General features: G+C 41.0%; 1 protein-coding gene across 1 annotated transcript in view; it reads right to left on the bottom strand.

The window, feature by feature from the left end:
- PIR (pirin) overlaps window positions 1–18,463 on the bottom strand; it is a 112,777-nt gene that overhangs the window by 35,789 nt on the left and 58,525 nt on the right. The window contains exon 5 of the mRNA XM_059385630.1: window positions 5,065–5,149. Coding sequence (XP_059241613.1) covers window positions 5,065–5,149 — 85 coding nt within the window. The remainder of the gene's footprint in view (window positions 1–5,064; window positions 5,150–18,463) is intronic.

The following is an 18,463-nucleotide window of genomic DNA, read 5'->3' as shown; positions in this document are numbered from 1 at the left end:
AAAAAAAAAAAAAAGAAAGAAATCATAAGAGAAAAAGAAACATGACTTCATTTTCGAGTCACTGACCATATGGAAAAATGTCTGGCGCTCTGACTCGAGATCGTAAGCTTGGCAAGTTGACTTGAAGACACCGCCTGCCTCATAGTCATGCCCTCGGTAATCCTCTCTTCTCTGAGCCGGGGCTGCACCTAGTGGCCTGGTTCTAACCAGCAGAATGGGCAAAAGTAATGGGATGTTGCTTTTGATATCGGGTGACAGCCTCTGGTTTCCATATGTTCACTCTTCTTCTCTCACTCGTAGGCTCTGATCAAGCCAGGGGCCATGTTGTGAGCCATCCTAGGGAGAGGCCCACGTGGCAAGGAAGTGACAGCTGGCCACAGCCAACAACCCCAAGAAACTGAGGGCTGTCCCCAGCCATGGGGGTGTGGGCTGGGAAGCGCATCCTTCCCAGTCCAGCCCTGGGATTGCTGCGGCCCCGCTGACCTTGTACGAGCCCCTGAGCCAGAGACCACAGCTAAAGTGTGAGATAACAAATGTGATCTTAAACCACTACATTTGGGAGTAATTTGTTAGAGAGCAACATGGATAAGTAATACAGGAATATTTATTTGAGCGGATCCTAATTGGATTTACAGAGTAGCTACTGTATGCACAGCATTAAAATCCACTTTCTTTTTAAAAAAAAAAAAAGATATATTAATTTATTTTAGAGCAAGAGCAGGGAGTGGGGGTGGGCGGGGAGAGGGCGAAGGAAGAGAGAATCCCAAACAGACTTCATGCTGAGAGCAGGGCCCTGAGGTCACGATCTGAGCCAAAACCAAGAGTCAGACATTTCACCGACTCTGCCACCCACGTGCCCCTACAATCTACTTTTTCAAAAAGCACTCTGAAGCGCTGATTTCTATTTTCCCCCCAGTTCTAGTGCAATGTAATTGACAGGGCTCCTTTCTGTTTGTTCCTCCTGCCAAAGCAAAAATATGTTGACAATATTTAAGAGAACGTATGCGTTTCCTATGGTTGCTATAACAATCACCAAAACTTGCTGGCTTAAAACAATACAACCTTGTTATCTAATAATTCTGGGGGGGGGGTGTCCAAAGATGGGTCTCCAGGTCCTAAAATCAAGGTACTAGTAGGACAGCCATCCTTCTGGAGGCTCTAGGGGGAAATGCACTTACCTGCCTTTTCTAACTTCTAGAGGTTGCCCTCCTGCTTGGCCGAAGGCCCCCCTCCCATTTTCAAAAGAAGCAACGGCATCACCTGGACTTATGTTTCCACCATCACACCTTTCCCTCGGACTCTCGCTTCCTCCTTCTTTTACACAGACCCTTTGATTATATACTGGGGCCACCTGGACTATCCAAGCTACTCTCCTGGAGAGCAGAAATGGGGGGAGTGATGGATATTTACTGTAAAGAAAACTAAAAGATTGGGGAAGCGAAAAATACTTACACGATGAAGTTTTTCCATGCCATAACCATTGTTGATTTTTAACATTGTAGATCATGCCTTTAAATACCTAGTAACAGAAAGGGGTACCTGGGTGGCTCAGTGGGTTAAGCCTCTGCCTTTGGCTCAGGTCAAGATCTCAGGGTTCTGGGATCAAGCCCCGCATCGGGTTCTCTGCTCAGCAGGGAGCCTGCTTCTCCCTCTCCCTCTGCCTGCCATTCTGCCTACTTGTGCTCTCTCTGTCAGATAGATAAATAAAATCTTAAATAAAATGAAAGCATGCACGCATCGTGGTAGAATCCCGGTGCAGGAAGATGGGGGGAGCCACAGAGGCGCTGTTCAGAGCCACACTTTGATGCCATCAGAAGACAAAGGGGACATGAGGACCAGAAGGCCCAAGTCTCTTGGGCAAGACTGGTATTCTCCTAGAAATACAGATTTGGTGCTTCTCAGTGAATGATAAAAGTGTTGTCTGTAAGTCAGTTTGCAGCAAGGAAAATCAGATTGATTTGTAAGAGATGGTAAAAGTCATGGCAAAAACAAACCAACCAACCAACCAACCAAAAAACAACTACTTATTCCTATTTCAGCCAAGAACTAACATGAAAAACGTGCAGCCAGTGTTAAAGGAATGTGGGATTGTCAGAGCCCTGACAAATTGGATTCTTTGTAAGTGATGCTCTGTTCATGCAACCAGCTCCCTTCCAAACCATCACTGCATAAAACATCTGTTTTCTGCGGGATTAGCCCAACTCCACAAGAACAGGCCTTAAAAAAGGCAAGACAGAGATGGTAAAAACCAATTCTTATACTATTTATGGGAAAGAATTCAGATAAAACCCAGTCTGATTCATGAGAAATGCTTCCAACCACCCTTAATGGGATGTCCCTCGGGAAATCTGTATTTCCCTGGAATTGGGGGTGCGATGTCTTGCCTCTAGTTCTAGCCCACTGCTTTGGTGATGATACAATGATGTCAATATTAGCTCAGTGAGATTGCGGAGCTCATGCCAAAAGCCAAACATAACCCAGACATCCATGTCAAATCCCCTTACCATGAGTAACAAAACAATTAAAATATTACAAACAAAATATGTCCAGGACCCAGACAATGACAGACACATTTTAAGAAATACTGGCTGCAGCAAAGCACCCAAATAAAATGAATTTAAACAGTCCTTGGGTTTCATAATGGAATTTGGCCGAGAAAAGTGGCTTAAAAAAAAAAAAAAAAAGGACACAGGGTGACCTTGACTTAAACAACTTAATAATAAAATTTATGCAACATGATTTCGCCAGTCAATATGACTGACTGCAGGCAGCCGCAAGTATCAAATCTGTAAATAATTAGTGCCATATATATACCAGAATTAAATTGTTTATCTGGTGCTGGGCAGAGATGCCCCAAACTCTGGATTTGTCACTGAATGTAATGTAAACAGGGATGTGTGTGTGTGTGTGTGTGTGTGTGTGTGTGACAAAGACAGAGACTCTGAGGAAAAGAGGGGACACATATAATTGGAGTGATGTCTTAGAAAGGACAGGTCCTTCGGCTTCATAGCTGGGTTTATAACAGACTTGTTGCAAATGGGTTTATACTGACTCAGTGATAAACGTGCGTTTCTAAGCCACTAGCTTTGGCATCCCTCCAAAATTTTTTTTAAAGATTTTATTTATTTATTTGACAGACAGAAATCACAAGTAGGCAGAGAGGCAGGCAGAGAGAGGAGGAAGCAGGTCCCTGCTGAGCAGAAAGCCCGATGCGCGGCTCCATCCCAGGACCCTGAGACCATGACCCGAGCCGAAGGCAGAGGCTTTAACCCACTGAGCCACCCAGGCGCCCTGCTCCAAAAATGTTTTTGAAAACCAATCTCAGGTTTAGAATTTATAAGGATGAACTAAAACCGAAGTCTACCCTTTTCAAGTGACATATCACATTCTCTTGTGAGGCCATATAGAGTAGTGACTAAGGGTAGAAGAAAACTCAACAGGAACCAGCAGCTTAGTGTCAGTGGGGTCACCAAGCAGCTGACGCTCTCAGATGTTCCCGATGGAAAGTGAGATTGTGCTTGTCTGACAATGTGTTTTGAAATTAAATGTGCATCTACCTTGCGACCATCTCTGGAAAACCACTGCATTAAAATAAGTCCCTGTGTGGAAGGACAGGTGGACAAGGATGGCCAAGCACTAGGGACGAAGGGAGGACCCGCTTAGAGACGATGCATCACATCCAACCCATAGCCCAGGGTGTCGCCACTATGAGATCTAATCTGAGTATATATCTAGGATACATCCTAGAGCTGGGATGTATAGGGAAGGTACTGGAAGGAACTGGAGGGAAGCAAAGTCAAAAGGAAAAGCAAAAGCACTGCACTAATGGTTAAAGCATATGTGCTTTCAGGGGCAGCTGGCTGGCTCAGTCAGAAAAACACGCAACTCGATGTTGAGGCTGTGAGTTCAAGCCGCATGTTGGGTGTAGAAGTTACCTAACAATAAAATCCATTTAGGGTGCCTGGGTGGGACAGCTGGTTCAGTGACTGCCTTTGGCTCAGGTCATGATTTGCGAGTCCTGGGATCAAGTCCTGCATCGGGCTCCCAGCTCCATGGGGAGTCTGCTTCTCCCTCTGACCTTCTCCCCTCTCATGTTCTCTCTCTCTCTCTAATAAATAAATAAAATTGAATTTAAAAAAAAATAAAATCCATTAAAAAAATACGTGCTTTCATCCTTACTGTTATTTAAAAAAATGTGTTTTAAGGGGTAGGCATATGTTTAAGTGTATTAATTAAAAAGTTTTTCTGCACCTTAAAATAGCCAGAACCACAAAACCAAAGAAGAAAATAATGGATTCGAGGTGAATGCCTAATGACCTCAGGTGCTACCATTTTTAAAAATAAAATTGGCCTTCGCGGGGTGGGGGTTCTTGGGTGACTCAGTCAATTGAGCATCCAACTCTTGGCTTCAAACTCGGGTCATGGTCTCAGAGTCATGAGATCCAGCCCCGCATGGAGCTCCACGCTTGGTGGGGAGTCTGCTTGAGATTTTCTCTCTCCCTCTCGCCCTCCTGCCACTTGTGCTAAGTAAATAAAATCTTTAAATAAATAAATAAACAAAATTGGACTTAGACATTTGGCAGTTTTCTAAGTAGTCTTTGAATTTGAAAGTCGACTTAAAGGTAAGTCATCCATAATAATACTTTTATCAAGGGATCCCTATATCTCCATCAGGGGCACACCTGTTCATAAGTGACAAGGTTGGAATTTGCTTCCAGGAACACTTAGAGGCACCGGGGACCGGGAAATCAGGAGACATGGGTAAAAGTCCTGCCTTGTCCAGCAAGTCCTCATGAAGACTTGAACAAGTAACTACTCTGTTGGGTCTTAGCGTTTACACCTGTAAAACAGGGGTGGGGGGAAGGGGGCAGACAGTCCAGCCCTAACATTCTATGAATTCTATCTGATCTTCTTTGCTCGAAAAGCCCCAGCGATATTTGCTAAATGTACTTATGCATAAACGAAGTTCACAGAATCTTGTGCTGAGGTTCAGAAATGAGCTCATTTCTGAGAAAGTAGCCTCTTGTTTTTTTTCTTTTGATGAAATCCCAGAAGTCATCATACCTTTAGGAATAGGCTGGCAGTGCTTGGCTCCAGCATCCTGTTTGAAGTCCAAATATAAGGTTGGTGTGCGAGTGTAAATCTTAGACTGAAAAAGAAAAAAAAACCATAGCACCTATCCAAAATTAAAGTTATTCCTCACTTCAGCTGGGGTCAAGCACAGTCTGCCTCTTGACCTGGCTTCTGGTTTCATGGGTGTGTTCACTGGGTGAAAATTGTTCTGAGATATACACTTGATCTGTGCACTTTTCTGTGTCTTATTCTATTTTAATAGAAAGCTCACATTGATTAAAAACATGCATGTATAAATAGACCAAAAGAGAATCCAGAGCCTAGAATGCTTTACTATCCTTGATAAAGGCATCATTTTGCACAGTATTTCTGTAAACACTATGAGGACATGAATATTGTTGCCTTTTCACCTCGGGCCAACCCACAGTGCCCGCCACATAGTAGGTATTCAATAAATATTTATTGACTCATTTTCATAATGGAAAAATCCCATGCATAGTAATACAATTATTTACAGTATACACAGGGTACTACTCATCAATATCTTTACCTCTGTGCAGTAAAATGCCTCCTTCAGGACAGGGGATTTGGTATAGCCAAAGTGTATGTCTGTGCATTAAATTTTGGAAGAGAGAACTGTAAATAATGTGACCAGAAGACTATTCCCTTTCCTATGAGTATCTCATTTGTGAAGCTTTGGGTTTTAAAAGGTCTGGTAGGTGGTTTTATGTGGATTAGAAGGCCAAGCTGCATCCACGCAGCTTCAAAGACAGCAAAAGCAAACTCCCCTGCACCTGCATAAAAGAAACCCAGAAAGACTTAGGGCACCGGGTGCAGCCTGAACCCAAACATTCACCATCAATCTGAAGATGTTGAAACGTATGGAAAACAAGGGTGGCACCCATGGGACACGGGATCTAATTCTCTACGATCGTTAGGTGTGTATATGGCACCATCTGGAAAGGATCTGTTTTTTTTGTTTTGTTTTGTTTTTGTTTTTATGACATCTTCTAAAATTACTTCCAAAAAGATCAAGGGTAGGGGCGCCTGGCTGGCTCAGTGGGTGGAACATGCGACTCTTGATCTTGGGGTCTTGAGTTTGAGCCCCTTGTTGAAGGTAAAGACTACTTAAAAATAAATAAATAAAATGAAATGTCACGGGTCAACTTCACATAACATTGATGGTTCTTCTGCCTGGGCAGTATTTGGTTCTCCTCTAGAAAAATAAGCCCTATTTCACTTAACTGTCTTTCTAACTTCTGCCTCAGTAGCAGACGCAGTATCTCTGCCTACAGCAAAGGGATTGATGAGAAAGAGGCCCTTAGTTTAATTTTTACTCAAATCTTCCCAGAATATAGTCATAAAAACATTCTTGAACTGGAAACCCAGAGGCACTGAGGCCAGCATTGCTTTTCCCGCTGCCTAACAAAGCACTTATCTTCTACTGGGCTTAGTTCACTCATCTGAAATATCTCATGATAGGACTCACTGATGTTTAAACCCATGTACAGTCCTAAAATTCCAAGTCAGAAAATTAATGTTTACCTTCACGTTCTAATTTTGAAAGCTCTATTTTTTATTATCTTTTTAATCAACACAGAACATTTTATTTGTTTCAGGGGTACAGGTCTGTGAATCATCAGTCTTACACAGCACCCAGCACTCACCACCGCACATACCCTGCGCAATGTCCAGCCCCTTCCCTTCTACCCCCTTCTACCTCCCTTCTACCCTTCCCTTCCCTTCTCCCCATCCCTTCTACCCCTCTCCCCTCCAGCAACCCCCAGTATGTTTCCTGAGATTAAGAGTCTTTTATGGTCTGTTGAAAGTTTCCTTCTGATTTCTCAGACTAGAGCTGCCGAGAAGGGAGAATGTGTCTGGGGCAAGGTAGAGCAGTAGGAAGTGAGTGGGGAACCACTAGTTAACTTGCTCTACCCTTGCCTTCCACCGCAGACACCAGTCCTGCCCTCCTGGCTAGCTCTTTTTCTTTTCTTCCTGCCTCAAGCTTCTCAGCCTCATCCATAGTGTCCAAAAAATGGTAGCCTATCTCACTAAGACCGCCAGCCACTACACAGACCCCCATGGGCAAACGTAAACACGCACAGAATTCTATACTTCTGTACTTATTAACAAAAATCTAAACAGAAACCAGTGAGATACATTATAAAGCCACAGTGTGAAAAGGGCTAAAGGGATTTTTTTTTTAAAGATTTTATTTATTTATTTGACAGAGAGAGATCACAAGTAGGCAGAGAGGCAGGCAGAGAGAGAGAGAGGAGGAAGCAGACTCCCTGCTGAGCAGAGAGCCCGATGCGGGACTCGATCCCAGGACCCTGAGATCATGACCTGAGCCGAAGGCAGCGGCTTAACCCACTGAGCCACCCAGGCGCCCCTAAAGGGAAATTTTTAATTCATTCTGAAAGTATTTTTTACATCTACAGCCTAAAAGAGAATCCCAATTTTAATATCCTTTTTTGTATTGAAAATGGGAGCATTGCAAGTGTTAATATTACTCACGTCTTGAATAAACAACTACCCCAAACCTAATTGTATATTATTGTTTCACTTAATCCAAGATGAGATAAAATCAATCTGGAAGCTGTTCCCATGAGTGTGTGTAGGTGTATATTTATACATGTTATATACACATAGTTTTTGAAAAGCAGATAGGTTTTTTTTAAAATTTGGATCTTTCATGGTAACTCTGTTGAAATAGCAAATGTAAATTATGTTCATTAAACTCAAAGATAACGCCAGGCTTGAATGCACTTTGAGCAAACCTAGATTTAATTTTCCTATTACACACACTGTTGATTTGGAACCATAAAGAAAGATCCCCATTAGGACATTCTTTCCTGTGTTCTGTTTTATTTTTGTGGATAGTACTAAACTATGAATAAGGTTGGTCCTCCAATTCCCTGAATGAGAATTTAAACAAACAAATCATACTTTCTTGGTTAAAACTTAGTTATCAATGTATACCTATTTTCACAGGATTAAAATAAATCAGTCCATGAAAACCTAAAATAAAATATTATTCTACAAATTCATTTCAGCATGAACAGAGAACTAAGGCACTTCAAGTCCATCAGTGAAATTGTTTTCTTTATCTTTTTCTTTTTCCATGTTCTGGTCCTGACCAATACTGCCTGCACAGGTCCTAAAATTCAAGGCTACTCCTCTTTTGTCCTTCTTCTCATTTCATATTTCTCTTAAAAGTATCAAGGAAACTTATCTTCCAAGGTTGTAGTCTGCATTTGAAAAATCTAATTGCTTAAAATCTTACGAGTTCAAATACGTCGGCAAAGCTTCCAGAAGGTAACGTAAAACTATTCAGAAGGGGTCAAGGGTAAATTCTGGCTAACCCACAACATCAGGGGTGCTACCAAATCCAGACGAGCCTTGTCGGTCGTTCTCTCTAAATGTCAGGATTAAACCTTTAATGAACCTACCACGCCACTCCAGTAATGACCACAAAATAAGCAAGACTAAACAAGGTATACAAAACCACTTCCTTCCGAACCCCAGCTACCTTCATCTTAGATCCTTCAAAGACTTCCTGCTTACCCTGGCTTTTGCTATGATACCCTTGTCAAGGCGGCTTCCTGGCTCTGCCTGTATTCGTAAATGTGATCTTAATTAAGGAGATGAAATCGCTTCCACATGGAAGCCATGTGGCTTAAAAAAACGTCTTCCCACAAGAAAGGAGCGAGCATACCACACCGGTTGCTGCGTGTGACCATGGCACAGGAGGTCTCCTTCCTTTCGCCTCTGCTCCTTTCACATGTCACTGCCATCCACTAATCACTGCATGCTGCTAATTTTGCCGCCACGCGGGCTGTCCCTAAAAGCAAGTGGTAGCAATTTGTCACATGTCAGAGCTGTAATAAAAGCATTCCCTCTTCTCTGTGGGAAGGATTTCAAAAATCTTTTATGATTTGGTTATTTTTAGAAAAGGCACTCTGATGCTCAGTCTTACTGTCTGTTGCTTAAGCAAATTCCTCTAAGTGATTGTTCGAACAAGTGCAAACTCTCAAAACCCTAGAAGGGAAAGAAGCAGAATTTCTACCGATTCCAGGACCCTCGCCCTCATGTTGGATCAACCCCTTACTGTTGGATACTGTTATGGTTTATGGTTTGGGTCTTTTTTTTTTTTTTTTTTTTTGCCATCATTGCTAACTTCTGATAAATATCTTTGCAAATAGATCTTTTTTAAATTTAAGTTTTAGTTATTGACCATACAGAGCAATACTGGTTTCTGGAGTAGAATTCAGTGACTTATCACTTACATACAACACCCAGTGCTCATCACAAGTGCTTGCCTTAATGCCCATCCCCCATCCACCTCCCTCCATCAACCCTCAGTGTGTTCTCTATTGCTAAGTATCTCTTATGGTTTGTATCCCTTTCTCCTTTATCTCTTTTCCCCTGTCCCATGTTTAGGTTTTCTTTCTTAAATTCCACACATGGGTGAGATCATAGGATATTTGTCATTGTCTGATTTCACTTAGCATAATACACTCTAGTTCCATCCATGTTGTTGCAAATGGCAAGATTTCATTCTCTTTGACGGCTAATACTCCAGCGTGTGCGCGCGCGCGCGCACACACACACACACACACACACACACACACGATCTTCCCTACCCATTCATTAGTTGATGGACAATTGGGCTTTCTCCATAGTTTGGCTATTGTTGATAATGCTACTGCAAGCACTGGGGTGCATGTTCCCCTTTCAAGCTGTATGTTTATATCTTTTGAGTAAATACCTAGCAGTGCAGTTGCTAGATTGTAGAAGAATTCTATTTTTAACTTGCTGAGGACCCTCCATGCTGTTCTCCAGAGTGGCTGCACCAGTTTGCAATCCCACCAATAGTGTGGGAGGGTTCCCTTTTCTCCGCATCCTCGCCAACATCTGTTGTGTCTTGTGTTGCTAATTTTAGCCATCCTGACTGGTGTGAGGTGATGTCTCATTGTGGTTTTGATTTGTATTTCCCTGTTGATGAGTGATGTGGAGCATCTTTTTATGGATCTGTTCACCATCTGGATGTCTTCTTTGGAGAAATGTCTATCCATGACTTGTGCCCATTTCTTAACTGGATTATTTATTGTTTGGGTGTTGACTTTGAGAAGTACTTTATAGATTTTGGATACTAGCCCTTTATCAGATATGTTCCCAAGTATCTTCTCCTATTCTGCAGGCTGCCCTTTAGTTTTGATTGTTTCCTTTGCTGGGCAGAAAGTTTTTATCTTGATGAAGTCCCAAATAGCTCCTTTTTGCTTTTGTTTCCCTTGCCTCCAGCAACGGGTCTAGTAAGAAGTTGTTACAGCTGACGTCAAAGAGGTTGCTGTCTGTGTTCTCCTCTAGGATTCTGACGGCTTCCTATCTTGTGTTGAGGTCTTTCATCCATTCTGAATCAACTTTTGTGTATGGTATATGAAAGTGGTCCAGTTTCATTCTTCTGCATGTGGCTGTCCAGTTTTCCCAACACCATTTTTTAAAGAGGCTGTCTTTTTTCCATTAGCTATTCTTTCCTGCTTTGTCAACAATTAGTCGGCCATAGAGTTGTGGGTCCATTTCTGAGTTCTCTTTTCTGTTCCATTGATCTATGTGTCTGTTTTTGTGCCGGTACCATACTGTCTTGATGGCTACAGCTTTGTAATAGAGCTTGAAATCGAGAATTGTGATGCCTCTCATTTTTTTCTTTTTAGAATTGTTTTGACTATTTAGGGTCTTCTGTGGTATCATACCAATTCTAGGATTGTTTGTTCTAGCTCCGTGAAAAATGCTGGTGGTATTTTGACAGGAATTGCATGAAATGTGTAGATTGCTTTGGGTACTATACACATTTTAACAATGTTTGTTCTTTCAATCCATGAGCATGGAATGCTTTTCCATTTCTTTGTGTTCTCTTCAATTCCTTTCATAAGTTATCTATAGTTTTCAGAGTACAGATCTTTTACCTCTTTAGTTAGGTTTATTCCTAGGTATCTTACTGTTTTGGGTGCAATTGCAAATAGCACGATTCCTTGATATCTTTTCCTGCTGCTTCATTATTGGTGTATAGAGATGAAACAGATTTCTGCACATTGAGTTTATATCTTGCAACTTTGCTGAATTCATGGATTAGTTCTAGAAATTCTTTGGTGGAGTCATTCAGGTTTTCTGCGTAGAGTCTCATGTTGTCAGCAAACAGTACAAGTCTGAATTCTTCCTTGCTAATTTGGATGCCCTTTATTTCCTTTTGTTGTCTGAATGCTGAGGCTTTGACTTCCAGTGCTATGTTTAAAAGTAATGGTGGGAATGGCCTTGTTGTCTTGTTTCTGACCATAGGGGAAAGGCTCTTAGTTTCTCCGCAGTGAGGATGATATTAGTTGTAAGTCTTTCATATGTGGCCTTTATGATGTTAAGTTCCCTCTATCCCTACCTTGTTGAGGGTTTTTATCAAGAAAGGATGCTGTATTCTGTTAAATGCTTTTTCTGCATCTATTGACAGGACCATATCGTTCTTATCCTTTCTTTTATTAATGTGGTGTCTCATGTTGATTGATTTGCAAATACTGAACCACCCCTGAAGGCCAGGAATAAACCCCACTTGATCATGGTGAATAATTCTTTTAATGTACTGTTGAATTTGCTAGTATTTTGTTGAGAATTTTTGCATCCATGCTCATCAGGGATATTGGTCTGTAATTCTCCTTTTTAGTGGGGTCTTTGTCTGGTTTGGGGATCAAGGTGATGCTGGTTTCATAAAACAAGTTTGGAAGTTTTCCTTCCATTTCTACTTTTTGGAATAGAATAGGTATTAACTCTTCTTTAAATGTCTGGTAGAATTTCCCTGGGAAGTTATCTGGCCCAGGACTTTTGTTTGCTGGGAGATTTTCGATACTGACTTAATTTCTTTGCTGGTTATAAGTCTGTTCAAATTTTCTATTTCTTCCCCTTTCAGTTTTGGTAATTCATAGGTCTCTAGGAATTTGCCCATTTCTTCCAGGTTGTCCAGTTTGTTGGCATGTAATTTCTCGTAGTATTCTAATTCTTTGTATTTTTGTGGTGTTGGCTGTGATCTCTCTCATTCGCGATTTTATCTGTTTGGGTCTTTTCTCTTTTCTTTTTAGTAAGTCTGGCTTGGGGTTTATCAATTTTATTAATTCTTTTAAAGAACCAGCTCTTAGTTTTGTTCATCAATTCTGGTGGTTTTTTAATTTTATATTTCTCACTTCTGCTCTAATCTTTATTTACCCTTCTTCTCCTGGCTCTTTGATTTATTTTCTGTTCCTTTTCTAGCTCCTTAGGCTTAAGTTTAGGTGGTATCTCTTGAAACTTTTCCTGTTTCTTGAGGTAGGCCTGTGTTGCAATATACTTCCCTCTTAGAACTGCCTTTGCTGCATCCCAAAGCTTTTGGACTGTCATATTTTCATTCTCATTTGCTTTCACGTATTTCTTTATTTCTTCTTTACTTTCCTAGTTAACCCATTCATTCTTTAGTAGAATGTTCTTTAACCTCTCTGTATTTGATGTCTTTCTAATTTTTTTCTTGTGGTTGACTTCAAGTTTCATAGTGTTTTGGTAGGAAAATATGCATGGTATGATCTTGATCTTTTTGTACTTGGTGAGGGCTGACTTGTGATCCAGTATGTTATCTGTTCTGGAGAATGTTCCATGCACACTCGAAAAGAACATGTATACTGCTGCTTTAGAATGAAATATTTTGAATATATCTGTTAAGTTCATCTGGTCCAGTGTGTCATTCAAAGCCATTGTTTCCTTGTTGACTTTCTGCTTAGATGATTTGTCCATTGCTGTGAGCAGGGTCTTAAAGTCCTCTACTATTATTGTGTTATAATCAAGGAGTTTCTTTATGGTTATTAGTAATTGATTTACATATTTGGGTGCTCCCAAGCTGATATAAAAATATTTGCAATTGTTACATCTTCTTGATGGATAGACCCCTTAATTATGATTTAATGCCCTTCTTCATCTGTTACAGTCTTTGTTTTAAAATCTAGTTTGTCCAGGGGGACCTGGGTAGCTCAGTTGGTTAAGTGTCCAACTCTTGATTTCATTTCAGGTCATGATCTCACAGTGGTAAGATCAAGGCCCGTGTCAGGCTCTGCGCTCAGCAGTGATTCTGTTTGAGGTTCTCTCCCTCTCTCTCTGCCCATCCCCTGGTCCAAAAAAATAAATTAAATCTTTTAAGAAACCAAAGAAAAATAAAATCTAGTTTGTCTGATATAAGTATGGCTACTCCAGCTTTGTTCTGATGTCCATCAGTATGATAGATGGTTCTCCATCCTTTCACTTTCAATCTGCGAATATCTTTAGATCTAAAATGAGTCTCCTGTAGGCTGCATATAGATGGATTGTGGTTTTTTGGTCCATTCTGATCCCTATATCTTTTGATTGGAGCATTTACATTGAGTGATTAATGAAAGACACAAATTTAGTGCTATCGTGTTACCTGTAGAGTTGGTGTTTCTGGTGACTGTTCTCTGGTCCTCTCTAGTATTTGTTGCTTTTGGTCTTTTTTCCTCCACTTAAAGAGACCCCTTAAAATAAGTGGCAGGGCTGGTCACAAACTCCTTTAGGTTTTGTTTGTCTGGGAAACGACTTCTCTTTCTACTCTGAATGACACCCTTGCTGGATAAAGAATGCTTGGCTGTGTATTTTTCCCATTCAGCACATTAGTATTCATGCCACTCTCTTCTTACCTTCCACATTGCTGTTGAAAGATCTGCTCCTAACCTCATCTGTCTTCCCTTGTAGGTTCAAGACTTTTTTCCCCTTGCTGCTTTCAAGATTCTTTCCTTGTCAGTGTATTTTGTGAATCTGACTGATGTCTTAGCAATGGTCGGCTTTTGTAGAATTCAACGGGAATTCTCTGTGCTTATGGAATTTTGATGTCTGTGTCCTTTCCCAGATTAGGGAAGTTTTCTGCTATAATTTGTTCAAATAAACCTTCTGGCCTTTCTCTCTCTGTTCATCTTCTGGGACTTGTATGATAACAAATGTTATTATGTCTTTATAGGTCATTGAGTTCCCTAAATCTACCTTCATGGTCCATTACCTTTCTTTCCCTCTTCTTTTCAGCTTCATTATTTTGCATAATTTTATCTTCTGTATCACTGATTTGCACCTCTGCTTTGTCCATCCTCATTTTTATGGTCTCCATTTGGGATTGTGTCTCAGCTATAGTATTTTTAATTTTGGCCTGACTAGATTTTAGTTCTTTTATCTCTACAGTAAGGGATTCTCTAGGGTCTTCTATGTTTTTTTCAAGACCAGCCAATACCCTTATAATGATTGTTTCAAATTCTCATTCAGACATCTTACTTTTATCTGTACTAATTAAATCCCTGGCTGTTCTACTTCCTATTTTTTTTCTTTTGGGATGAATTTCTCTGTCTCATCATTTTGTCCAGAAAAGAAAAGAAGAAAGAAGAAAAACAAAAACACAAAACGAAAGACAAAGGAAAAAACAAAACAAAACAAAACTAGATCTTGGGTGTGTTTTGGTCTGCTTGTTAAAAGAATCCAGATTCCACACCCCCAAAAACCCTGAAAATAAACAAAAATATAAATATATAAAGTGTGTGTGTACATATATATGTATATGTATGAGATTTTTTAAATTATAAAAAAAGAAAAAAAATTCCCTTAAAAAGGGAATTGAAAAAAAAATAAAAGAAAAGAAATGAAAAAACAATTAAAAGGTAAAAAATAAAAATAAAAAGAAAGCTATATCCTATTTTCCCTAGACCTGAAGCTTTGTAGTACTCCCTGATCAGGAGACTTGGTTCAAGCGAGTTGTTTGTGCGAGCTTTCTGGGGGAGGATCCTGCTGGGCTATTTCTCAGAATGACTTATTTTAGGGGAAATGCGCCTCCAGAGTGCAGGGGCGTAGGGTTTGGTGTAAGTGGCTCCAGCCTGCACTAGGTGGCGTTGTTTTGCTCCCTGAAGGCTTCCAGTGCTGATGAGAGGGATGAATATAGTGGGATATGGTGGCACTCTGCTCTCTAGCCCTGGAGTTGAAAGTTCGCCCCCCACCACTCTTCAGTGAGCCCACACAGAACAACCAATCACCCTACTTATGTCCCTGGTTTCCACCTGAAACCTGCATGCACCCTGCCTATGTCTCAGTTTTTTGATCTCAGGTGTGTGACTGAGTTTCAAAAGTCCAAATTTTGGGATTCCTGGGACACGGACAAGCTCTGTTCCCCTGGGGGAGGGTCTCACTATGCTTTTGCCATTTCCTGGCTGGTCCCAGGAAAGTGGTCACATGACCTCACAGTGGTTTACAGCTTATGTCAAAACAGAGCAGAAAACAGGCACCAAGACCCACTCCTCTCAGCCAGCATCCTGGGAACACTGCAATAGGACGGCACCACCCACTCTTGTGACCCAGGGGATCCTCGGACCATGCTGTGACCCACTGGGATTCTTCCCCACCTCACCATCTAAGCACCTTTAAGCCAGGCACGTTCGCCATGGTAGCGGACTTCTAAAAGTTCGGATTTTGTGCTCTGCTGCTTATAACACTTTGCAGTAGTCTCCGTAAGCAGGCTCTCCCCGCTGCCATATCTGCAGCTTTAATTCCCCCACGTCAACTCTCTAGATCTTCCACTTTCCAAAAGATAGTCGTTTATCCTCTTGTAGACTCTCAGACCTCCAACTGATTTCTTGGGTGTTCAGAATGATTTAATACCTATCTAGCTGTGTTTGAAGGATGAGACAAGCTCAGGGGCCCCCAACTCCTCCACCATCTTAACTCCTCCTATGCACATTAATCTTTGACCAAATTTCTATTTTTTTTTTCCTTCACAGTGAAATTTTGAGCCCAGAGGTCTAGACATTATAATGGCTCTTGATATATCTGTAGATTTATGGCTGAATGTCATGTGGCCAAAAGCAAACTGGTCAACACAATCACATGACAGAACAGCAATTTTGCTGAACGAGCCTACTGTTAGTCACTGGTTTCTCCAGTCTTGGGATTTTTTTCTACACCACAGGGCAGTTTTTCAACTACATGCTCTAAATGTTGTTTTTTTCCCCCCTATTTAACCCCCAATTGTTAGAAAGTTATTAACTCATCCCAACAAATCACCTATTGCTGCATATTTAGATTTTTTTCTCCAATACACCCCTGTCACAAATACAGAAGGGAAGGATTAATTATGAAGGGGAAAAAAAGGAAAGGAAAAGAAAAAATATCTGAAAATCTTTGAAAAAATACACAAAAAGAAAAAATAAGGAAAAAGACTTAATCTAGAAATAAGTTTAAAGGCACCACCTCCACAGTACAAACACCAATATCTGAACAGCCAAGGTCTAGCAGTTCTTGTTTTTGAACGAAAAAATCATTTTGACCAACTTTTATACTAACTAAATTGCTCTCACCCAAATTGTTTTTTTTAATCAAATCACTTGGTAACTACCTGTAAAAAGTACCCATTTCATCAAAATGTTGACTGTCTTATATTTTTAAATTTTAGCTAATTTAAGAAGCAGAATTGTTATCTTCTTGCTCTTTTGATGTTGCTATAACTTTGAGTGATAGTACTATTAAGTACTATTAATATAAGAATAACAATAGCCAGGCACCTGGGTAGCTCAGTCAGTTAAGCGTCTGCCTTTGGCTCAGGTCATACTCCCAGGGTTCTGGGATTGAGCCCTGAATTGGGTTCCCTGCTCAGCAGGGAGTCTGCTGCTCTCTCTCCCTCTGCCACTACCCCGGCTTGTGTGTGCTCTCTCTCTCTGTGGGTCAAATAAATAAAAACTTTTAAAAATATTAACAATAGCTAAATATGTAAGGGCTTAGATATACACCAGGCACTATTCTATCTGCTTCCTCTGTATTAATTAGGCCATCTGCATATCCCATTTCATAAAATATCTGCTCATTCCCAGCTAAGTGTCCATTTATTTATTAGTTCCCTCATTCAAGACATACTGATTGAGAACATGTAGTGTGTTAGTCACTGGATACGTATATTGTTGAATAACAGATCTGCTCAGGCTTTGTTGCATTTCCTTTCTAGTGAGGAAGACAATGGAACAAATTAAATATAAAATCACACTGTTATAAAAGAAATAAATAGGGTGGAGAGAGAGAAAATCAGGAGAGTAATGGAAGGCCTTAAATAAATAGAATGGAGGGTAAAAGGTTTCCAGTCAGAGAAAGGAGTATGGCCTGTGCAAAGGCCTTAAGGCAGTAAGAGGAGAGTGATATGCAGACACAGAGATGAGTTCAGAGTCAGAAAACACACCGTTGTAAGATATCTGGGATTTCTTTAAAAGTACTACAGGGGGGTAAAAAAGTACAACAGGAACACACAGATCCAGTTTTTATCTCAGACAGGAGTCTTGAGCCATAATTTGGAGAACTGGAAGGGAGTAAGAACAGGAGACAGGAGACTCCTGAAGAGGCAGCTACAGTGGGTTTATCCAGGACTGGACAAGTAATGGGATAGGAGTAATGTAGATAAATTTAAAATATATTGTAGAAATAGAGAGGTTTTGCAAATGGACTGGATGTGGGTTGGGGAGGAGAAGGAATAAGGATGACCACCATGTTTCTTCTTTGAGCAGTGAGTGCCACTCATTTATTAAAATCGAAAAGACTGGAAGGGAAAGGAGTTTTCATTGTCAGACATGTGAGACTAGGAGGAACAAGGATTCAACTTCTGCTATTTTACATGGGACAGGCCTGGGAACATGAAAAAGGAGATGTCAAGGAGGTAGTTGAATAAATGAGTACACAGAGCTCAGAGTTAAGCCCTGCACTGTGAGTATCAGTGTGGGAGTTGTAAGACTGTCAATGGCATCTACATCCATGGGATGGACAAGATCATTTACGGAGGGGATGTATGACGAAAGAGGACTCAGGACTGAGATCCAGGGAACTTGAACATGTAGGGGTCTTATAGAGGAAAGGGACATACCTGAGAAAGGAAACTGAAAGAGCAAGGTGCACCTGGAGACAAAAGGACCTATTATCTCAGAGACCAAAGAGAGGAAAGAGGGTGTGGAGAAGGAGGAAGCAGTCAACCCACGTAGAGGAAGAGTCAACGTGAAAAGAAAAGATGACCTCTGGGTTTGATGACATGGAAATCGGTGGTGACTCTAGGCACTGATGGGGCTGGACACCAGGCTGAGAGTACCGAGGATGTTGGGGAATGGACACAACATGTGCAGACAAATCTTCTGTCACTATGACTGAGTGGGAGCCAAGAATGGTGGTGGGGGAAGGGGGGTGTTAAGGGAGTTAGGTTCTTCCCATCAATTTATGTGAAAGGTGTTTTTTTTTTTTTAAATAAATTAAGGCTACTGGAACACCGGACTATTTGCTATAAAAATCTCCCAGTTGGGGCACCTGGGTGGCCCAG

The sequence above is a fragment of the Mustela nigripes genome, chromosome X (assembly GCF_022355385.1).
Source record: "Mustela nigripes isolate SB6536 chromosome X, MUSNIG.SB6536, whole genome shotgun sequence".
Taxonomy (NCBI): Eukaryota; Metazoa; Chordata; class Mammalia; order Carnivora; family Mustelidae; genus Mustela; species Mustela nigripes.
The sequence above is the reverse complement of the archived record's forward strand: the minus strand, read 5'-3'. Positions and strand labels throughout refer to the sequence as shown.